General features: G+C 51.0%; 2 protein-coding genes across 9 annotated transcripts; one reads left to right on the plus strand and one right to left on the minus strand.

Annotated features, from left to right (window-relative positions):
* Window positions 1–1811: 1811 nt before the first annotated feature.
* ZSWIM8 (zinc finger SWIM-type containing 8) lies at window positions 1812–16064 on the plus strand. Of its 6 annotated transcripts, none has more exons than XM_039872111.1 (26): window positions 1812–2278; window positions 4412–4565; window positions 4812–4906; window positions 5082–5254; window positions 5431–5538; window positions 5651–5732; window positions 5864–5984; window positions 6394–6595; window positions 6740–6915; window positions 7423–8416; window positions 9170–9301; window positions 9441–9620; window positions 9720–9903; window positions 10110–10208; window positions 10818–10942; window positions 11369–11609; window positions 11706–11864; window positions 11958–12186; window positions 12363–12652; window positions 12802–13025; window positions 13554–14042; window positions 14280–14439; window positions 14564–14740; window positions 14902–15021; window positions 15277–15455; window positions 15587–16059. In XM_039872111.1, the coding sequence occupies exons 1-26, from the start codon at window positions 2071–2073 to the stop codon at window positions 15788–15790; spliced, it is 5505 nt and encodes a 1834-aa protein (XP_039728045.1). In that variant the 5' UTR covers window positions 1812–2070; the 3' UTR covers window positions 15791–16059. The 6 variants fall into 6 exon arrangements, with proteins under 6 accessions (XP_039728045.1, XP_039728044.1, XP_039728042.1 ...); XM_039872110.1 differs by having other exon boundaries at window positions 14280–14463; window positions 15587–16058; XM_039872108.1 differs by having other exon boundaries at window positions 2022–2278; window positions 14280–14463; window positions 15345–15455; window positions 15587–16064.
* Window positions 16065–16181: 117 nt separating this feature from the next.
* Window positions 16182–21513, minus strand: NDST2 (N-deacetylase and N-sulfotransferase 2). 3 transcript variants are annotated; one of them, XM_039872116.1, is made up of 13 exons: window positions 20482–21513; window positions 20246–20333; window positions 19787–19941; window positions 19418–19603; window positions 19041–19169; window positions 18727–18909; window positions 18543–18639; window positions 18052–18175; window positions 17740–17914; window positions 17389–17559; window positions 17194–17303; window positions 16898–17000; window positions 16182–16801 (listed from the first exon to the last, which is right to left on the minus strand). In XM_039872116.1, the coding sequence occupies exons 1-13, from the start codon at window positions 21484–21486 to the stop codon at window positions 16676–16678; spliced, it is 2652 nt and encodes an 883-aa protein (XP_039728050.1). In that variant the 5' UTR covers window positions 21487–21513; the 3' UTR covers window positions 16182–16675. The 3 variants fall into 3 exon arrangements, with proteins under 3 accessions (XP_039728050.1, XP_039728051.1, XP_039728052.1); XM_039872117.1 differs by lacking the exon at window positions 19418–19603; XM_039872118.1 differs by lacking the exon at window positions 16182–16801 and having other exon boundaries at window positions 16939–17000; window positions 17231–17303.
* Window positions 21514–22230: the final 717 nt, after the last annotated feature.

The following is a 22230-nucleotide window of genomic DNA, read 5'->3' on the forward strand; positions in this document are numbered from 1 at the left end:
TTGAACCCTGTAACCTCCTCCAGACTCTGGAAGTTCTTTGCTCCCTGAGCAGGATAAAAACCTTCGACTTATCCTGCATTTGACGTCCTTTACATCATTTAGTGCCCTTGCCTTTGGATGCGCCAAGGATATTGAAGCCTGCCTATAAACAGAGGTTCCCCTCCCCGATCATCTGTAAGTATTTAGTGACTACCTACTTTGTGCATAGCCCCTGCAAGTTACTCCCAGAGTAATCAGAACTTCACAAGCTAGTGATTCAGAGGTATTGCAGATGTATTTTATTTGGTCCACACAGTTAAAAATTTGTTTTTAAATTAGCCAACCATATTAAAAAATATAGAATATGTAATAAAAATTTCACTTTTTAAGCTTTTCTTAAAAAAAAAAATCTGGCAATCCTAGTTTCTTACTCTCACATGGCAATAATCAAGTATAGCTGATTATCATTTGTCTACATTCTTAAGGGACTTGGCCACTGGACTCTCCCAAATGGTGAAACTTAATTGGCAATTACCTCTATGTGTCACCTGTCCACGTCTCATTAAGCTGCTAAAGGCATTTACTTTTGTGACCTAATATTAGAAACAATTGTATAGCATTTTATGTATACTCTGCCCTTTCAGTCATAACTGAGTTAACTTTTTCTTTGTACCTTACAGCATTAAATGGACTAAGGGATCAGTGGGTTTTTTTTAAGCTCTAGTGGCATAATTATTAAGATAAAGTAGGGATCTTGCCTCCCTAATCCCCCACAGCTTCCTTTTCCTACAGTCCTCATACCCATGGGTAGAACACTAGGCAATTGCCTGGTTCTGCATGCTGAGGTTTTTAGCTATAAGGAAGAATTCGGTGCTAAGGCACTTTGGACTGGACTTAGGAGTTTTTAACTTAAGGTCTATAGATGCCCAGTAAGAGACCTGTGAACATGGATGGGAAAAGATTTTATCATAAACCACAAGTGATTTAGCATTTCAATTAAGACTGGGAAACAAACCACAGTGTCATTAGCAATACCTATATGAAATCGCAATGTTTTCATATATTGCAGTTTGTTACAGATATCTCAATATCATTTGTATTCATCACTAGCTTCAAAATTATGGTAGTTATTACACTTGTTGCTGGATCTTATTTAATGTGTAAATAAAGAAGTGTTACTATGTTACAAATTTGTTTTAATATTTTTATAATTGTATTTTAACATGATTGGTTTCCTTTATATTTCTTGTATTTCATTTTGTGCATTTATAAACAATCCAAGAAGGGGATACGGGGACTTCACCAGGCTGCTAAAGGGTCCGTGGCACACAAAAAGGCTAAGGACCCCTTGACTCACAGGCCCCAGTGACAAACAGTACAACCATCTCCTGAAATCAAACGCCTTTTTGTGGTGCTTTCCCAATTAGACGCTATGAAGTCTGGAATGCAGACTTTTGGACTACAACTCCCAGCAGGTGAAGCGACCCCGGGGCCTACCGGAGTTAGGACAATAACTACCCAATGGTTCCTGTGGTGTTGCTTGACAGCCTACGATTCCCGGCATGCCTGGCGAATGTTTATTCCTTGGGGACATGGACGCCGAGTTATCGCTGGGATCTGTAGTCGTTTTGCATACCTTCGGGGGTTGGCTTCCTCTTATGGTGTCTTTGAGCAAAAAAGCAGGAAACGCAGCAATAAAATACACAGGTCCGCTGCATCCGCCCGTACTCGGTCTGGTCCCCGAGCACGCGAGGGCGGAAGTGGTGGTGGCCGGCGCGGCCGGAAGTTCAGATCAGCTGATGGGGGAGGCGGTGCCGCAGCCCTGGAGAGGCCCCGGCTGCCCAGCGTTTCGTCCTGGCCCTGAGTCTCGGAGACTGGGCGCGATCCCCGTTTGCACCTCGCTCTTGGGCCAGGCCCTGTCCCGTATCTCTCCTAGGCCTGAGATCCTTGCCCGGCACGGCCGCCCTGAGCGCCCCGGCCACCCCCAGCCCCGGCTCGCCCCTCAGGCCCCGGGCCTCCCCTCAGTCCCCGGCCGGCGGCCCAGGCCCCGGATCCGCGGGGGGGGACCCGGCCCCGGGGGGTGCGGGCCCCATGGAGCTGATGTTCGCAGAGTGGGAGGACGGAGAGCGCTTCTCATTCGAGGATTCGGACCGCTTTGAAGAGGATTCGCTCTGTTCCTTCATCTCTGAGGCCGAGAGCCTCTGCCAGAACTGGCGGGGATGGCGCAAACAGTCAGCGGGGCCCAATTCCCCCACTGGCGGCGGTGGCGGAGGTGGCAGTGGCGGTACCAGAATGCGAGGTGAGGGTGAGCGGGAGATGGGGTAGTGGAGCGGGCAGGCCTTGCTCCGGCCTTGCTGTGGCCTTGCTCGAGAGCTGTCTCTGCTCGGGAGCTGTCCCCGCTCGGGAGCTGTCCCGGACCCGCGAGCCGTACCAAGCTTTGAACGGACTTAAAGACTCGCTCTTCTGGTCTTTCTGGGGTTGGCTTCTCCACACCAGCGTGCGTGCGTGCGTGTGCGTGTGTGTGTGTGTGTGTGTGTGTGTGTAAGAGAGAAAGAGATTTGGGTGATGGCTGGGAAATTCTGAGTTGGATAGGATTAGCGACAGAAAGTAGATCTTTTGTCGTTCATTTGCCTTAGAGATGGGATAAGAAGACTTCTCTGGGACTTGGGAATACTTACGGAGTTCAGCCTGAGGCAAGTTGAAAGTAGAGGAGAATGTGGGTAGGAGGTGGATTGTGAAGAAGTGACCATTCCCATCGCAACGTGCATTGGGAACTTCTTGATTCAGGGTGATGATCTCTGATCCCAGCTGCACCAAAAAAGGATTCCACCCAGAAGAAAGTGGAGGAGAACTGGCCTGTGAGAGGAGATTCCATAGTTCCATAGATTTAAATCAGAGGCTTAGTTTCTGGCCATATTGAACATCTGTCAGAAGCCAAGGTTGAGACCACTGGATTAGAGCCTTAAATTTCCATCATCTGGTGCCTGGGGAGGGGTGTGGGTAGTGTCTCTGAAGTCCCCTTATGAAGCGTTCTATCTGCTTTTCGCTGTGAGTTTCTTTCATCCTTGGGTCTTTCAGTGAATTAACTGATAATTGCCATGAAGAATTTTGCTTTAAAGGGGATGGAGAGGAGAGTAATGGTAAGAGAAGCTCCAAAGGCTCAGAACTCACCACATCATTTCCCTGCTTTCCTCATGGCACAGTTTTTGTCCTGGGCCTCAGTGGAAGCTGACTTTTTTTCAGCAGCTGAGGGGGTTACTTTGCGATTCTCCTCTGGCCATTCCAAGAATCCTATTTTTCAAACTGCCCCACAGAGATTTCTAGCACCCCTTTGGGACAAAAAGAAATTTACATGTGTTACTTTTTAGGAGTGATAATATTCAACTTTAGTTGATGAGAAAGCATGTGCTTTGTGTACACACACACACACACACACACACAGATCATAGACATTTTCACTGTCCGTCTTCTTTGGCTTCTCTACTTTTATTTTTGCATGCGCAGGTGGCCTGGGGGCTTAGAGCTCCCTCACTTTGAGGAAGTATGAAATCATGGGGTGAAGATTTTTACAGATTATCTTCCTGAACAGGTTAAAATCTACAAAAGCATGTCATTTCCCCACCCTCACCCACTTCCATCCCAGGCTGCCCTGAGTCAATCATTTGTAAAATAAAGAGATTAACATTTTTTTTTAAAAAAAAGGTTCTTTTCTGCTCTATGATTTTCTGATTTGTTTCTAATCTGACTAGCAGTTGGTGAGATGTGCAGTCTGTTGTGTTTCACTGCTTTTTGATTGAAACTTTGAGTAGTAACTCCATCCTACCCCAGGTGATTTCAAGAACAGCAGCTAGGTTCCCTTGGGATAGCCTGTCTCTCCCTCGACCCAGGGCTTTTATTGTTGGAAGCCGGGTCCAGGTGTGCCAAAGGAAATGTAGCTTCCCTTGCTTCTGGAGGTCCCACTTTTTTAACTCTTCTGGGCTCTTATCTATCTTCCATCCTTAGATTGAGGCCTGAAGTCATCTAGAGAAAAAGGGTTAGTTAAAAAAGCAATTAGAGAAAAGAATGCCAGAGGGAGACATTTACAATGTAATACGAATCTTAAAGTGCTAGGTGTATGGGAAATAAGATGCTGAGCCTTGTGAAAGGCATTACCTACTAGGATCCTGGAACACACCTGTTTGCTGCCAGGAGTTTCTGGGATATCCCTGGTGTCTTCTATTCTAAACCTTAGGTAACAGGCTGTGGGTTGGGGTTGTTTAGCTCGCCTCCCCCAGATGGCATCTTAAGGGTTGGTGTTTCGTGACAGGAGGATCTTTTGGTTTTTCATAGTGAAGGTGGGGTCCAAAATGTGGCACTGGTATTGGTGCCAAATGATCATAACCCTTTTCATTTTCCCTTTTCTTTCTCCTCACCCAAACCTTTGTTTCCAAAGATGGACTGGTGATCCCATTAGTGGAGCTGTCAGCAAAGCAGGTGGCATTTCATATTCCATTTGAAGTGGTGGAGAAAGTTTACCCCCCAGTGCCTGAGCAGCTACAGCTCCGAATTGCTTTTTGGAGCTTTCCTGAGAATGAAGAGGATATTCGGTGAGGCTAAAGGACTGATGGTGGGAGTAGGGTCCTGATACGCCACAGTGTGCTGGGCTTCCCACAGAACAAAGGGGATATTGTATTGGGGGCTGTAGTAAGAAGACAAGGGGATGAGGGAATGCCTTGGATTTTCCCCAAAAGGGATTGACACTGGGGAGAGAGTGCCCAGGGCATTGTGTTCTCTGACAGGATGTATAGAGGTTATTTGCTTAGTTGTGGCTATGTCCTCTTCTTCACCCTCAGGTTATATTCATGCCTGGCCAATGGCAGTGCAGATGAGTTCCAGCGAGGAGATCAGCTATTCCGCATGAGGGCTGTGAAAGACCCGCTGCAGATAGGTAAGGGTCCCATCATGCCTTTTGGCACAGCCTGCTCCTCTCATCCTTGTGTTATGAGTTAGGGACCTACTGCAAGCAACTGGAGCAGGTTGTCTGAATAACTGCAGGGCCGGAGTTGAGGACAGAGACCTGTGTCTTGATGGCTCTTCCTGACCATACCCATGTTTCTCCCCAGGGTTCCACCTGAGTGCTACCGTGGTGCCACCTCAGATGGTCCCCCCTAAAGGGGCCTACAATGTGGCTGTGATGTTTGACCGCTGCCGGGTCACTTCCTGCAGCTGCACCTGTGGGGCTGGGGCCAAATGGTGCACCCATGTCGTGGCACTCTGTCTCTTCCGCATCCACAACGTGAGGCCCTCCCAATTTATCCCGGCCCTATCCTACGCTCCATCCCCCCCTTCTCTGCTGCATGCCTGGCCATAATGTGAGCCCCCTCGCCTCCCTTGCTCTGCCTTTCTATCCCTAGTCCCAGCATCAGCAAGCCTTTTCTCAGATTGTTCTGTTTCTCTCTCTGTCCCCTTCAGGCTTCTGCAGTCTGCCTGCGGGCCCCAGTCTCAGAGTCCTTGTCTCGGCTACAGAGGGACCAGCTACAGAAGTTTGCTCAGTACCTCATCAGTGAGCTCCCTCAGCAGGTGAGTGAGGTTGACACACCCTTCTCCAACTAGCTCTAGGGCTGCATTATCAGCCTTCCTATTAGGCCCTGTCCTCCTTGGGTCACCTATGCCTCTGTCCTTTTCCCCTCAGATCCTCCCCACAGCCCAACGTCTCCTGGATGAACTCCTCTCCTCCCAGTCAACAGCCATCAATACAGTGTGTGGCGCCCCAGGTGAGTGTGGTAAGAAAGGGCAGTAAGAAGAAAGAAAGTTGGTAGTACAGAGTACCACTTACTAAAGGCTTGATGTTGTCAGGCAAATCCAGGCCCCTATCTCTAGGTAACTGACTGCCTATCACCCCCAGACCCCACAGCAGGGCCCTCAGCCTCTGACCAGAGTACTTGGTATTTGGATGAATCGACACTCACTGACAACATCAAGAAGACACTGCACAAGTTCTGTGGCCCCTCCCCTGTGGTCTTCAGGTAAATTGGATCTCTTCATGCCTGTGTGTTGAAAGGAGAACATACCTCAGACTGTTGTCAGATCCTTTGTTCTATTAATGCTTGTGCCTCCCACCTTTGATTCCTTGCACTTGTACAGTGCCTGTTACACAGTAGATGTCCCTAATGAATCAATGGATGATTATAGTTTTATCATCCATAGTCACAGAGTGATCTGTTCTTAGGTAAGTAGAACAGAAGTTATTTTTCTCCCTTTCAGAAGTTGGGAAACTGAGGTAGAGAGAGATTAAGAATTTCGTCATGGACATCTTTTTTCCCTACACTCTATTTTGGGTCAAGGCCCCTTTTGTGTCAAAGCCCTGTTGCACTCTCACCTGCTTTATTCAGCATCATCTTAGGGTCATCATTTTCCACTTTACTACTTTCACAGTGATGTGAACTCCATGTATTTGTCTTCCACGGAGCCTCCGGCTGCTGCTGAATGGGCATGTCTACTGCGCCCTCTGAGGGGCCGCGAGCCAGAGGGTGTCTGGAACCTGCTTAGCATCGTACGGGAGATGTTCAAACGGAGGGACAGCAATGCTGCCCCCTTGTTGGAAATTCTCACTGACCAGTGTCTCACCTATGAACAGGTAATCTGCCAGAGTTGGGTAGGCCCATGGTGGTTCATTTTCTCCTTCCCTTAACCTCTTAACCCTCTTGCTGACAAGGACATTCGGGAGGGCTACTCTTTCTCCAAGCCTTTAGGAGGATCTCAGAACTCTCTTTGTTTCCAGATAACAGGTTGGTGGTACAGCGTACGCACCTCAGCCTCACACAGCAGTGCCAGTGGGCACACGGGCCGTAGCAATGGGCAGTCAGAGGTGGCAGCCCATGCATGTGCCAGCATGTGTGATGAGATGGTCACACTGTGGAGGCTGGCTGTGCTGGACCCTGCACTCAGCCCTCAGCGGTGAGTCTCCCCTTTCGCTTACCACAGCTTGGAGACTAGGCTAGCCCAGGACAGACCAAGCCCTTATCTTTTTTTTTTTTTTTTTAACACACAAATGTTTATGGCTGCTATATTTGAAATCACCAAAAACTGTCCTTCAGCTTGGAAATGGATTAACAAACTATGATATATTCATACAACAGACTAGTTTTGTGTCTCAGTCTGGTCACTGTCAATAAATGTGTCAGCAGAATCCTGTTGATTGACCTCCTCTAACTCTCCACCCCTTGTATCTCTGCAGGAATGGGTTATTAGTCTAGGAAGCCTTCATCTTCTTGTATACATACAGATGTACCATTCTTCTAGTCTCTGAGTACTGGGGTGATGTCCATGGGGCTAGCTCAGGAAATACTTCCCTGGGTTCTTCCCTGTCCCCCGCTTCCTGGGGTATATACCTACTCCACCCACTTCTATCCCTTCTTGGTGCAGAATGTAGCCCCTAACAGCCTCACCCTTTTGTTCCTACAGTCGCCGGGAACTGTGTGCACAGCTCCGCCAGTGGCAACTGAAGGTGATTGAGAATGTGAAGCGGGGACAGCACAAGAAGACCCTGGAGCGGCTCTTCCCTGGCTTCCGGCCAGCGGTGGAGGCCTGCTACTTCAACTGGGAAGAGGCCTACCCACTTCCTGGTGTCACCTATAGTGGCACTGACCGGAAGCTGGCACTGTGCTGGGCCCGAGCCCTGCCCCCTCGGCCAGGCGCCTCCCGATCTGGGGGCCTGGAAGAATCCCGGGAGCGGCCCCGCTCTCTTCCTGCTGAGCCAGCTGTGCGGCCCAAGGAGCCTGGGGCCAAACGCAAGGGGTTGGGTGAGGGGGTCCCCTCATCACAGAGGGGTCCCCGCCGCCTCTCAGCTGAGGGGGGAGATAAGGCTCTGCATAAGATGGGTCCAGGTGGGGGCAAAGCCAAGGCACTGGGTGGGGCTGGCAGTGGGGGTAAGGGCTCAGCAGGCGGCGGGAACAAGCGAAGGCTGAGCAGTGAAGACAGCTCCTTGGAGCCGGATCTGGCTGAAATGAGCCTGGATGACAGCAGCCTGGCCCTGGGTGCAGAGGCCAGCACCTTTGGTGGATTCCCTGAAAGCCTGCCACCCTGCCCTCCCTCTGGTGGCTCCCGAGGCCATTCCACCTTCCTTCCTGAACCCCCAGATACTTATGAAGAAGATGGTGGCGTGTACTTCTCAGAAGGGCCTGAGCCTCCCACAGCCTCTGCTGGCCCCCCTGGCCTACTACCCGGGGAGGTCTGTACCAGGGACTACCTCCCTTCCACAGATGAGAGTGGCAATGGGCTCCCCAAAACCAAAGAGGCAGCCCCTGCAGTTGGAGAGGAGGATGATGACTACCAGGCATATTATCTGAATGCCCAGGACGGGGCTGGGGGCGAGGAAGAGAAGGCCGAGGGCGGGGTTGGGGAGGAGCACGACCTGTTTGCTGGACTGAAGCCACTGGAACAGGAGAGTCGCATGGAGGTGAGGGGACTCTGAGGGTACACCTTAGCCACAACTGGGAGAGGAGCCATTTGGCTCTAGTTGGGATTGTCAGGACCGTAGCATGACTGTTAGAATCCTGTAACAGCCTCCTAACTGGCCTCCCTGCCTATAGCCCATTCTTGACATTGCTTCTATATTAGTTTTTCTGAAATGTCTGATTGTGTCACTCTGCTGCTTATAATGCTTCAGTGTTTTCCCATCGCCCTTAGTTTACAAAATGAAAGTCCTTGGCATTACCTATGAGGCTTCACTTGGTCTGATTTTTGCATGCTTCTCCAGCCTCATCTAGCTACTCTGTCTTTTACACTATAGTCATTGGAACCATTCCTGTAGCTTGCCATGCTTTCTCTTGCATCTATGCTTTTGCATGGATTGGCCTTTCTTCATGGAATAGTCTTCCCTTACCTTACTGGTTAGCTCCTGTTCCTTTTTTAGGTCACAGAGATCTTATAGATCATCAGTTCCTCTAGGAAGTCTTTTCTGAGTTTGCCCCTCTGCCCCAAGTCCCAGTGAGGTATTCTACCCACCTGCTCCTTTCTTAACCTTTACCAATAGTAGCCGACTTCACCATGGTTTGTGTGCTTCTGTAACCAGACTGAGTTCCTATGGTATACCCAGGAACAGCATAGGGCCCAGCATATAGCATGTGCTCACGGGATGTTTGCTGCATGAGTGTGTATGGTGTTCTGCCCTTGGACTTCAACCTGTCTGGTGCCCATGTCCTCTCTCCAGGTATTATTTGCCTGTGCTGAGGCCTTGCATGCTCATGGCTACAGCAGTGAGGCCTCCCGTCTCACTGTGGAGCTTGCCCAGGACCTGCTAGCCAACCCACCCGACCTCAAGGTAGAGCCGCCCCCTGCCAAGGTGAGAGAGATCCCCTTCCCTTTCCCTCCCCTCCTACCCCTAATCCTTTCCTATTTCCCGCCCCAAGTGAGAGCCTCCTCCTCCCTCCACCAAGGTGAGTCAGACTCATCTTCCTACCTCCTTGTGCTTCTCTCTTTAGGGAAAGAAGAACAAGGTATCTACAAGCCGTCAGACCTGGGTGGCTACCAACACCCTAACTAAGGCGGCCTTCCTGTTGACAGTGCTAAGTGAGCGCCCAGAGCACCACAACCTGGCCTTCCGAGTTGGCATGTTTGCCTTGGAGCTACAGCGGCCCCCAGCTTCTACCAAGGCCTTAGAGGTTAGAGGTTCTATCTGAGCCTTGTATTGTAATCTCAGAACCTTGTACCTTGATCCACATTGAAATATTAGAGGTCTGAGCCTCTTCCTCTCCCCTCAGGTAAAGCTGGCATACCAGGAGTCTGAGGTGGCTGCCTTGCTCAAGAAGATTCCTCTGGGTCCAAGTGAGATGAGTACCATGCGTTGCCGGGCAGAGGAGCTTCGGGAGGGGACACTCTGTGACTATCGGCCTGTTTTGCCTCTTATGTTGGCCAGTTTCATCTTTGATGTCCTCTGTGCTCCAGGTATGGTGCTGACTCTATAGCAAGTGGGAAGCTGGGGCAGGAGTAGCTTTTTTTGGAAAAACCAAGAGCTCCAAGGCTCTGAATTGCCTAAGACCCATCAGGCATCTTCATGGGAGGGTCTGAAATGATGAGGGTCTTGGGTTCCCTCTCTTTCATTCTTTCTCTTGATAGTTCTGTCTGCCTGACTTACCCCAACTTTCATCCAGTGGTTTCTCCCACGGGTTCCCGCCCTCCAAGTCGCAACTGGAACAACGAGATGCCTGGGGATGAGGAGCTGGGATTTGAAGCAGCAGTTGCTGCCTTGGGTGAGTATGACAGTGTCTTGAGCATATCTGTGAGCTAAGTGTGTCTCAGACCTCGAATGACACGAAACATGGGCCTTGTTCCAAAGGGGCTCTGTGGTAATGGGGAAGCCAGGATGACATACATGAGCCAAGTAGTACCTATAAGACAGTTAAGTATTTAGGGCAAAGATGTGTGCTGTGGGTGTTGGGTGTTATAAGGGCAACAAATCGAAAATCTAGGGAAAGGCTGCAGGGAAGAGGTAGAACATGGAATGTAGGTTAAAAAATCAAGTTAAGTCCTAAGTAAGGGGACAAAAAAACCATGAATAAAGACAGGGGCAATCAAGTCTTCATGAGAGTGAGGAGCCCAACTTCCTTAAAGTGATGGGTATGCTGGGAAGGCAGAGTGGGCCAGGTTATGAAGGTCTTAAAAAGCAGACCAGAGCTTAGCTAAGGCTGGGTGTAATAGGCGATGGGGACCTGTGTATAGGGGATGTAATAGGGGATGTGGCCTGGACCAATAGAACTCCTTACCTTGCATGCTGGTAGCTGGGAGCCCTGGCCTGTTTACCTTTGCTGTCTTGGGAGTTATGGCCATTCTCAATTCCTCTGAACCTCTCTTTCTCACAGGCATGAAGACGACAGTGAGTGAGGCAGAGCATCCCCTCCTGTGTGAAGGCACACGTCGGGAGAAGGGTGACTTGGCATTGGCACTAATGATCACTTACAAGGATGACCAGGCCAAGCTCAAAAAGGTAAGAGACTGAGGTACTGGGATTTTGACTGGCAAAGCAAACAAATTCCCCCATGTTTCTCAGGGGTTCCCAGTAAAGTGAGAAATGGGCTATTCTGCCCATGGGGGATAAGTGGGGAATCATGGTAATACCTCATAAAGAACAAGAGAGACCAGTGCTTGGGCAGAGGTGGAAGAAGAGAAATAGATGGCATAAAGTCATTCATTCATTCATTTCAATATTAATATCGATATACTCATCCCAGTGGTATGTGTTATAGAGGCTACTAGGATATTTAAGCTAGCACCTATCTTCCAGAAGGTTCTCCTATAGTTACAACTGGAGAAGACTTACCGAGGAGGTAGTATTAAGCTGTTTCAAGGAGATAGGAAGGTAATAGAAGTCAGGAGATAAAGAGCATTCTGTCACCACTTCTCTGTTCTTCAGATCTTAGACAAACTCTTGGATCGAGAGAGCCAGACGCATAAACCACAGACATTGAGTTCGTTTTACTCATCTAGCCGCCCAGCCACAGCCAGCCAGAGGTCTCCTTCAAAGCATGGGGGCCCATCTGTTCCAGGGGCCCTGCAGCCACTAACCTCAGGCTCTGCAGGGCCTGCTCAACCAGGGAGTGTGGCAGGGGCTGGGCCAGGCCCCACTGAGGGCTTCACAGAGAAGAATGTGCCTGGTGAGGTGGGGGCACTGGGCTGGGGGATGAATGGTATGGAACCATGTTGGTTCCCCTTTCCTGGGTTCATCCCACTGTCCTATTTTCTCCACCTAGAGAGTTCCCCACATTCCCCCTGTGAGAGTCTCCCATCTGAGGCGGCTTTGACCCCAAGGACAGAGGGGAAGGTTCCCAGCCGTCTGGCACTTGGCAGTCGTGGAGGCTACAACGGACGGGGCTGGGGCTCCCCAGGGCGGCCTAAGAAGAAGCACACAGGTATGACAGCCCATGGAATAACACGGAGGGAAGAATATTCTTGGAATCTAACTTCTGGAACTTCTGAGACTGACTTGTCTTTTGGGGGGTTAGGCATGGCCAGCATTGACAGCAGTGCCCCTGAAACAACATCGGATAGCTCTCCCACCTTAAGCCGGAGGCCACTTCGAGGAGGCTGGGCCCCCACCTCCTGGGGTCGAGGACAGGACAGTGACAGCATTAGCAGCTCTTCCTCAGATTCCCTGGGCTCCTCGTCCTCCAGTGGAAGTCGCCGGGCCAGTGCCAGTGGAGGGGCCCGGGCCAAGACAGTTGAAGTTGGAAGGTCAGTGGGAAGAAATATCTGTCCTCTCTGATCTGGCCCACCCTCAGAGCCACATTCCTAGTGTAATCCAATTATTGTCCCTTTAACGTCCTCACCTACCCTGGTCTTTCCCAACCTACCTGGACACCCATTTCAGAGAAACCCCAATCCTTGTCCCTACCCCATTGTCCCTTCAGGTACAAGGGCCGCCGTCCCGAGAGTCATGCCCCTCATGTACCCAATCAGCCATCAGAGGCAGCTGCACACTTCTACTTCGAGCTGGCGAAGACGGTGCTGATCAAAGCAGGGGGCAACAGCAGCACTTCCATTTTCACACATCCATCTTCCTCAGGGGGCCACCAGGGTCCTCACCGCAACCTGCACCTTTGCGCCTTTGAAATTGGGCTTTATGCCCTTGGCCTGCACAACTTTGTTTCTCCCAACTGGCTTTCACGTACCTATTCTTCCCACGTTTCTTGGATTACAGGTAAATCCAGTGTTTTGATTTGGGTATGGAAAGGGGATTAATTGATGGAGATAAAAGCCTTGTTACTGATCTCAGAGGAGAGACACCATTTCCAGTCCCCGGTGGTGCCCATGCTAACCCCACTCTGCTTTTCTCTCTTTTCCCCAAAGGCCAGGCAATGGAGATTGGCAGTGCAGCTCTGACTATACTGGTAGAATGCTGGGATGGGCACCTGACGCCTCCTGAGGTTGCATCCCTGGCTGACAGGGCATCACGGGCACGAGATTCCAATATGGTGAGGGCAGCAGCAGAGCTAGCTCTAAGCTGCCTGCCTCATGCCCATGCACTGAACCCTAATGAGATCCAGCGGGCCCTGGTGCAGTGCAAGGAGCAGGTATTTCTATAGGCAATCTGGGGCCTTGCTTTGGGGCATCTGGGCAGGGAAGGTGGGCATGGGGAAATCTTGACAGCCCAGCTCTTAATTCCCATATGCTGGAGTTCACAAACTATCCAGTTTGTCCTCTCATGGTGACATTTGACATATTAATGTGCTGTCACATCCATTACTTTTTTTAGCTTGTATCTCTGAGGTTAGGATTGTTCATATTTTACAGTTAAGGAAATAGAGGCCTGTAGTTTAGGCACCAAGATGATCGCTAGGATGGAATGCTTAAGGAAGGCCTTGGGGATATGATGGGACTTAGATGAGACAGAGTGGCTAAATTAGTTTGAAACTGGGTCTTGACTTCTACTGGTCAGCAAGTATTTTTTCAGTGTCTGTGAAGCTTTCACTGACAGACTCTGAGCATTGGCTCTGATTTTTCATGCTTCCCTGGAAACCAGCCAGTTCTGGGGGAGATGTTGGAATGCCATCCCTAAGTAAAGCCCTTCCCTCTTAACCCTCTGTGTTCCTCCTTTCCAGGATAACCTCATGTTGGAGAAGGCCTGCATGGCAGTGGAAGAGGCGGCTAAGGGTGGGGGCGTATACCCCGAAGTGTTGTTTGAGGTTGCTCACCAGTGGTTCTGGCTATATGAGCAAACAGCAGGTGGCTCATCCACAGCCCGTGAAGGGGCTACAAGCTGTAGTGCCAGTGGGATCAGGACAGCTGGGGAGGCTGGGCGGGGGCTGCCTGAGGGCAGGGGAGGCCCAGGGACTGAGCCCGTTACAGTGGCAGCAGCAGCAGTGACAGCAGCAGCCACAGTGGTGCCAGTGATCTCGGTGGGGTCCAGTTTATATCCAGGTCCAGGACTGGGGCATGGACATTCCCCTGGCCTGCACCCCTACACCGCTCTACAGCCCCACCTGCCCTGCAGCCCTCAATACCTCACCCACCCAGCTCATCCTGCCCACCCCATGCCTCATATGCCCCGGCCTGCCGTCTTCCCTGTGCCCAGCTCTGCATACCCACAGGTGAGACCAGTGTTCTACTGGGGTGTTGGGCATATGGGAGAATATTAGGAGTTCATTGGGGGTTAGAGTGGGGTACTCTGGGAGAATAGGGCTGTCTGAGTCTTGGGTGAAGTGGTGGGAGTCTGGGAGACCCAGCCCAACTGAGAAAGGTAGGGATACCCAGTTGTGGGATGAAGTGGGAGAGCTACATCCTAATATAATTTGGTATCTTCCTTCTCTTCCTCTTTCTCCTTCTAGGGTGTGCATCCTGCATTCCTGGGGGCTCAGTACCCTTACTCGGTGACTCCCCCCTCACTTGCTGCCACTGCTGTGTCTTTCCCCGTCCCTTCCATGGCACCCATCACAGTACATCCCTATCACACAGAGCCAGGGCTCCCACTGCCCGCTAGTGTGGCCTGTGAGTTGTGGGGACAGGGAACAGGTGAATGGAGGGGAGGTACACTGGGCAGGGGAGGTAGGGAGGGAATCCTCTCTGCCCTTCTTGGGGCTGAGTTCCTCAATGGCTTTCATCCCACCCTCAGTGAGCAGTGTCCATCCAGCATCCACATTTCCAGCCATCCAGGGTGCCTCATTGCCTGCCCTGACCACACAGCCCAGCCCTCTGGTGAGCGGGGGTTTTCCACCACCGGAGGAGGAGACGCACAGTCAGCCTGTCAACCCACACAGCCTTCACCACCTGCATGCTGCCTACCGTGTTGGTAAGAGGAGGTCTCTTTCTGTACCCCCACCTTCAGTTGTGCATCTCTTTAGTGACAACCACATCACAGAGTTCAATTTTTTTACTGTAGGATCAGATACCAGGTTGGGGTAGAGGATGAAGAGGATGTACCCCCACTATGTATCCACTCTTTTCTCCTAGGAATGTTGGCACTGGAGATGCTGGGTCGCCGAGCACACAACGATCACCCCAACAACTTCTCCCGTTCCCCTCCCTACACAGATGATGTCAAATGGTTGCTGGGGCTGGCAGCAAAGCTGGGTAACACCTCCCCTCCCCAGGACCATTGTCCGCCCCCACCTGCTTCCCCCACCTTCCTATCCCAGACCTCCTTCCTAGCTCTTGCTCAGAGTTGAGGCCTTGGTCGGGTATGTGTGCGTGCGCGGGGGGCGGGGGGCTACCTCAGCTCCTGGGGTGGAGGGAGGCTCTCTGCCAGGCCAGAGCTGAGAAATAAAAGTTGGGTCCCTAGGGCAGAGGTGGCCACCCCCGTCTTATGCCCCTCCCCCTGCCCCCCAGGAGTGAACTACGTGCACCAGTTCTGTGTGGGGGCAGCCAAGGGGGTGCTGAGCCCGTTTGTGCTGCAGGAGATCGTCATGGAGACGCTGCAGCGGCTGAGCCCTGCTCATGCCCACAACCACCTGCGTGCCCCGGCCTTCCACCAACTGGTGCAGCGCTGTCAGCAGGCATACATGCAGGTGACAACCCAGGAAATATGCAGCAGGGTAGAACACCTCTTGGGCAGGCATGGAACAAATCACCCAACATGCAAGGGCAGAGGGGCCTGGTTCCATGCTTAGTGGCTCATTCTCCACACATTCTCTTCCAGTACATCCACCACCGCTTGATTCACCTGACCCCTGCCGACTACGACGACTTTGTAAATGCAATTCGCAGTGCCCGCAGCGCCTTCTGCCTGACACCCATGGGCATGATGCAGTTCAACGACATCCTTCAGAACCTCAAACGCAGCAAACAGACCAAGGAGTTGTGGCAGCAGGTCTCACTCGAGATGACCACCTTCTCCCCCTGAGTCTGACCCCGCTAGGGCCCTATACAGGGACACAAGCCTATGGCTATGGGGGCTTCTCACACAGTGGGAGTGAATCTTGGCTGGACAGATCATCCCTACCTAGTTCCCTGGTAGCCCAGACTGGCAGCTGCTCTTGGGCTGTAGCTTGGGGCCAAGATGTCTCAGACCCTAGAAGCCTAGGGTTGGGGGAGATATCCCTGTCTGGGAGGGGGCATTGGGTGGCCTCTGGTATTTATTTGGCATTTATAAATATATAAACTCCTTTTTTACTCTAGTCTGCCTGGCCCTTTCCCTTCTTTCCCTCCACGCATAGATGAACCTTGAACCAGGGGAAAAGTCTGATACTTGCTTTATTCTAGATTTCTCCCACTCCAGTGAAGCAGACGAAGCAGAAAAATAAGGATGTTTATTAAGGACATTTCAAGCCCACAGCTAGGGCTCATACTCAGCTCTATGAGCCACTGTCCGACCTCATCTCCATTCAATGTGAATGACATTAGGGAGGTCGGGCCACAGGTATATCCCATTAATCCCGCAGTAAGGGATCCCTCCCACAGCCAGGTATACACTCTGGGGATAAACAGAGAAATCATTTGATTAATACTTTTCTCTATACCCTGCCTGTACTCTCTCATTCCTCCCCACCTTCTAAGACCATGGGTCAAAGGTGACTAGTACCATAATGTGGGGTATCAAGGGAAGCCCCTTTATCAGACATCAGAGCTGGGAAAGGGACACCTTTCCCTTCTCAGACATCCCAGGTCTGAGGGCCACTGAGGTAGAAGGGGGTGGGGCCAAGCCACTCAAATCCCCCTTGTGGGCCCTGCTCTGGGCTTGCCCTTTAGAGAAGCAGGGGGCTTTTTGCTGGTACAGGAGGCTGGGATATCAGCCCAGACTGGAATGCTGCAGTTCTTCCCGAAGCCATGAGGGCATTGGCTGTCCAAGCCGGCTGAGTAGCTTTGACAGGTCCAAATTGTGGTTCCGGAAAAAATCCGTAAGAAAAAGGCGAGACTGATAGAGAAAAATGAAGGCAGAAATGGTAAGAAGTCGGACACAGAAACAGATCTTAGAGGTGGAGAGGGATAACATGCCCCAGAATTTACTTACCTCAGTGTCCATGTCTGGGTACCTCCGGCCTTTGCTCTTGCCTAGACAGCGAGTCTTACCACTTTCAAGTCCCTGGCACCAGAATCCCTTATCTTCATCAAACCTGCTCAACAGGAAGAGGCCATTAGGTGGCAGGGAGAAAAATCCAAGCCCACAAATGTACACTCTCTCTCTCTCCCAGCCCAAAAGACACAGGTCTCCTTGTGAGACAGGGTAAATCCATTTCGTCCAAACAGATATGGTCAGCCTGCTTCCCCATTTTCCCCATAGTCCTCTCCTGGGTCATGCTCTCCCACCTGAGGGTCCGTGTGTAGTTCAGAAAGGGTGTGATACCCAGGAACTTCTGGATGCTCTCCATTGAAGCAGCTGGATTGGTACGCAGCTCTTGCCCATCCACAATCAGCAACTAGGGACAGGGATGTGGTTACTACTGTACTCTTTAGAAGTTAAGGGGAAGGGAGACCCCAGTGAGGGATATCAGGGGAGTGTACCTGTCCAGATGGGTAGTAAGTTAGCCAGCGTTGCAGATGGGTGGAATAGTAGCCGGGGACAAGACAGCGGTTTTGCAAGGAACGAAGTGCTAGAGGGGCCTGGGAGGAGGCTGAAATCACCTGGTAGAAGGTATAGTTCAGAGCAGCTGGGTCTCCATGTGCTCGCTGGTGCTGAAGGACAGGAGTAGGAAGAGAAGGGATTGGTGATTTGACAGAATCATTTTGCCCCACTCTTGGCAACCCTCTCCAAGGCACTAGTTTAATATCCCTACCCTTATCCCTTTCTGTCTCTCTAGCAGTGACCACCTCCCTCCCCAAGCCCTAATATGTCGTCCCTAGCTTCAGGCTCACTTGGTACCAAGAGTAGGCCCTGTCAGCAGGGTTGGTGAGCACAGTGATGATCTTGGCTCGTGGTAGGAGGGCAGCCCCGCGCTGTGGTACAACTTCTGAGTCAAAGTAGGTGGCACTTTTTTCAAATAGGAAGTCAGTGCTGGCATTGGAAGGGATAGGAAAGAAGTCCATGTACCTAAAAAGTAGCACAAAGGAGGCAGAGAATTTGCAGTGTGAAAAGGGCCCAACATCAGTATAGTGGAAGCTGAAATGGGGTACTTTGGGGGTAGGGAGTGCTCCTCTGAGAAGCATTCCAAAGTGTCCCAGTCTCACCAGTCAATGCCCTTGTGGTAATTAGGGCCGTTGAAGAACTGAATCTCCTCAAAGGTGCTGGGGCTAGGGAAGCTGCTAGTCACAGCTGGGTGCAGGCTCAGGAAGAAGTGAATAGCTGTGGTCCCTAAACAGGAGAGAAAGTCCAAGGAAGTCCATGGAAGAGAAGCCAGCTCAACAACATGCTCTTGAAGTAAGAAAGCAACCACTCTGGGTAGTAAAATCCCCTTTGGCCAAACTGGAGTAAGAGAAGGAAAGTCTGAGTGAGGCCCAGGGAAGGGTTCAAATAGTAGTTCTCAGCCATAACTGTGCATCAGAATCACTTGTGGATCTTAAAAAACTCAAGAGATGATTCTGATATATAACCAAGGTTAAGTAAGAATCACTATCTCAAGAGACTGGATTAATGAGGGGTGGGTATGAGAAGGGAATTCCTTGGCCAAAGATTCTTGTGTTTAAGGCAGGGCAAGAACAATTGTCTAAGGATGATTCACCTGTCTTCTGGGGTCCCACAATGAGGAACTTCGGGAGCCGATCACAGGTTTTCTCTTTGGACCAGATGTCTTTGTGCCTCTTGTCATCACAGGGATTCTGAAGGTGAGGCCAGGAATCAGATAAGGTCTAATCTTTTCTTCATTCCCCACCATCATGTCTGGTCAGCCTGACTTTCACCCATACCTGCCAAAGAGGGCTCTGCTCTTGAGGGAAGAGTTCAAAGTACTTTCGTGCTAGAGGGACAGGAGGAAGAGTCTGCAGGCGCAGCCGTGTCCAGCACTGGAGGAAGCGTACCAGGCTTTCAAAGGTGTACAGGCCCAGTCGATCATTTCCATAATTGGACAGATGAGTCATAAATATGCTGATCTGCAAGGGGGTGCCTGCATGTCAGAGTTGGAGAGCCTACCCCACCTCAGAAGCAAGCTTGGTAAGCAAAGGTCCCAGCCTGCGAGCACTTTGGCTCTCCATTCTTCTAGCTCATCTTCTCGGCACCTTACCGGATTAAGCAGCACTGTCATAAAGAGCTCTCCACCACGGATGCTCTGGTCTAGTTCACGGGAGCCTCCGGGATACTCATTATAGAAGATTGTGTGAGTGAAGAGGCCACATGTCTGCCGTGGCAGCACCTGGAGGGAAAAAAACAGGGATAAATGAGATTTAAAAAGGAGAATGAGATGAAGGACAAAAGTCCTGAAGCATTAGGATTCCCTGGGTTTGTGAAGGACTCAGTCTGAATGAAGTTAATAGTAATAAAACTCTTGCTATGTGCACCATGACTTTTCACCCCTCAACCCTTATTTGACAGGACATAGGTCAAGTTGAAAGTTGTCAAAATGTGGGAGCTTGATTCAAATTTGCATTAGGAGTCCCTCACCATAATGCCATTGTGAATGAAGCCACGGCGGTAGCGGGCAGGGCGGAGATGGGGATACTCCTCAGTGCTGGTCACCTGGATGCCCCATACAGATTTCCAGGCCTCATAGAGCTGCGTGTGGATGGGATACACGCCCGAGTGGTGGGGGGCCACAGCATACCCCAGATCCGTGGGAATCCCATGCTCCTGGGAATGGCATAGATTCTCACCAGGACCTGGTGAGGTTTGGGGAATAGAGGGTAAAGAGGGTGGGGATGCCTCCACAGAAAGAAATGTAAAGGGTAGGGAAACGGTACTCTATTAGGGGAAGGCTGAAAAGAAACCATTATTTCTGGGGAAAAGTACAAAGAAGAGATGCAAGGGTCTCACCAGAGCAAACTGTTTGTTGAGCCTCATCTGGTCAGCCAGCACAGAGCGATTGTGGAACAGGTGTGGCTGCATGTGGCTCCACATATGGGGGAACCACCAGAACTCTCTGCGGTGCTTCAGCAGCATGTCGTCCCCTGCATCCTCCTCCTCTGTCCCTATGACCACACAATGACCACTGACCACAGCCAGTTAGCCCATCTGCCCTCCTCTGTTCTATAACAACACTGAACACTTTCCATCCTTGGAACATCTGCTCATGTAAGACTAATTGCCCTGCTAGTCAACTTGCCCTCCAGCCACCCATGCTAAACTAAATTCATACCCACCATTAGCTCCTCACAGGATTGTGACTCCAAATCTTGCCCCTTCTCTCCAACTTGTCTACCCAGAAAGATGGACAGTGATGGAACAGATCAAATTAAGACTGATATGCTTGAAGGCACAGGGGAATGAGCTCACCAGTATGATAGAACTTGCCCGAGAAGCCCAAGTTGAAGGTGAAGTTGGGGACTAGGGTCCTGAGTTTGTTCTGGGTGGTCAACAGAGCCTGGGAAGAGTAGCAGGAACATAAGAAATCAGGAGAGAGCAGATTGAGCAGGAGAAAAATGAGAAGTATTCCTAAGACAAGCTCAGAATCAAGGAAAGGAGTCTGACAGGTAAGAGCTTGAAATAGCTTCTAAGGAAAAAAGACTGACCTCAACATCAGCCACCTTCATGCGGGTACCTTCCTTGCCCACAAAGATGTCATCAATGTCTACCAAGATGTAGCGGTCAACGTCCAGGCAGAGGCGCTTGCCAGTGAGGTATGAAACAGCATCAACAAAAACAAGTTTGTGGAGCCAGAAGGAAAGGCCATGACCAAAGAGCACCCGCTGGATGCCATCATGAAGCCCCAGGTCCTGTACCACGGTGGGAAGCCGGGCCCGGCGAGACACTGGTCCTGGCACAGGAAGCTCAGCTGGCTGAAGGCTGGCAAGAAGCACTGGTTCATATGTGCTATGATTGGATTGGAAGATGGTCCAGTCATCACCAGGCAGTGGCCCAGGCTCCAGGCGGCTGGGGCGTGTGAGATGCAGCAGCGGGGCAGAAGGATTTACTTGGTAGTCTCGGAGCCCCAAGTTTGAATGTAGAAAAAGGGGAAATCCCTTGAGCTGGGCACTCAGTAGGCTATGCTCATGGGCTCGGAAAAAGCCAATGATGCCCACGCCATACTCCACACAATACCGATCTAGCAGTTCCCGACTCCAGGCGTCCAGGTTGACATACTTGAGCAGGTTCTCATAAATGACCAAGACATAGCGGCCCCGGGTGTGATCAGTCAGTGTGGGCATGTCCCCTCGGCCAGGTGCCAGCTCAGTGTTATAACGAAAACGACTAGACTCCAAGATGGCCACGATCTCCTGCCCTAGCTGTGAGTATGCACTCTCTATAAACACAAGGACCACAGGTTCGGTTTGAGCTGTCTCTGGAGGCCTGGGAGGCTGAGGTGGGACTGGAGGCCGTACAGGGCCAGGGCCAGCTGCCCCACCACTGCTGCAGTCTCCCAAGGGCAGGGGCAAGGGTTCTTTGGCCTTGGGGCTGGTGGATATGTAGTAAGCCAGAAAGCCCATGGAGCCCAGACTAAAAGCAATCAGCAACAGTATGAGGCGGTGCAGTTCCAGCTGCCGAGCTGGGCGTACCACCTTCCACAGCTTGAGCATGGCGAGGGAGGGGATAGAGGGATGGGGGGACCACCTCAAGGGATGGGAGGTAGGAGTTCTATAGGCTGGGGCTCTCTTGGGAGGGTGGAAGGATAGGAAAAGAGGGGAAAGGGATTTCCTCAGGGTCAGTTCCCTGAAGAGGTGGAGACAAGTCCCCTTAGTATAGTGTAGGGGAGGTAGAAAGGGCAACAGGGGACAACTGGACAGAGTCCATTGGTGTCAGGTCACCATGGCCCCCTGACCCATAGCTTCAGGATGTAAATCTAGTCAGGCTCCACCCTTGGCTTGAGGTCCTCACATCAGAGGTCAGCAAAATTCACAATTTCTTCCCTTCCTATCTGTAAGACAGAGAAATCAATAGATTGTTTCTCCCTTTGAAACTGTGTCATTAATCTATTACCCTCTTCACACATCTCTTACCTTCTGCTCACAGGATTTGTTCTCCAAAAAAAATCTCCTGTAGAAGAACAACACAATCTGAGTCTCAAATCTTAGCTTCAGAGATTGTTCCCCTTCTTAGAATACTGTCTAAAGTCTCCTCCCTGAGCTAAGCTCAGAGCTGGAGCAGTATATCCAAGGGCTGGAAAGGAACAAATCTCCCATGAATGAAAGGCCAAATAGTCCAGGAGGCTAAAAATGAACCTGCTCTGAAAGGAGTTACCATCTCATGACCAAGCAGTTGGCCAGCCAGCAGGAGCTCTGGTCTTCCTGTGAAGAAGGAATGGAAAGCCCTGTGCTCCAACA

The sequence above is a fragment of the Pteropus medius genome, unplaced genomic scaffold (genome assembly GCF_902729225.1).
Source record: "Pteropus medius unplaced genomic scaffold, Ma_sr-lr_union100, whole genome shotgun sequence".
Taxonomy (NCBI): Eukaryota; Metazoa; Chordata; class Mammalia; order Chiroptera; family Pteropodidae; genus Pteropus; species Pteropus medius.

Bases quoted from the DNA above. Each gene is read 5' to 3' on its own strand.
- NDST2 (XM_039872116.1), bottom strand. From the start codon at position 21,486: ATGCTCAAGCTGTGGAAGGTGGTACGCCCAGCTCGGCAGCTGGAACTG. The intron at 18,640-18,726 runs GTATGGGTGAAA...CCTCACCTTCAG, and splicing joins AGCAGAGCCCTCTTTGGCAG to AATCCCTGTGATGACAAGAG. The intron at 16,802-16,897 runs GTAAGTAAATTC...TTTCTCTATCAG, and splicing joins ACCCAGACATGGACACTGAG to TCTCGCCTTTTTCTTACGGA.
- ZSWIM8 (XM_039872108.1), top strand. From the start codon at position 2,071: ATGGAGCTGATGTTCGCAGAGTGGGAGGACGGAGAGCGCTTCTCATTC. The intron at 8,417-9,169 runs GTGAGGGGACTC...TCCTCTCTCCAG, and splicing joins AACAGGAGAGTCGCATGGAG to GTATTATTTGCCTGTGCTGA. The intron at 14,741-14,901 runs GTAAGAGGAGGT...CTTTTCTCCTAG, and splicing joins GCATGCTGCCTACCGTGTTG to GAATGTTGGCACTGGAGATG.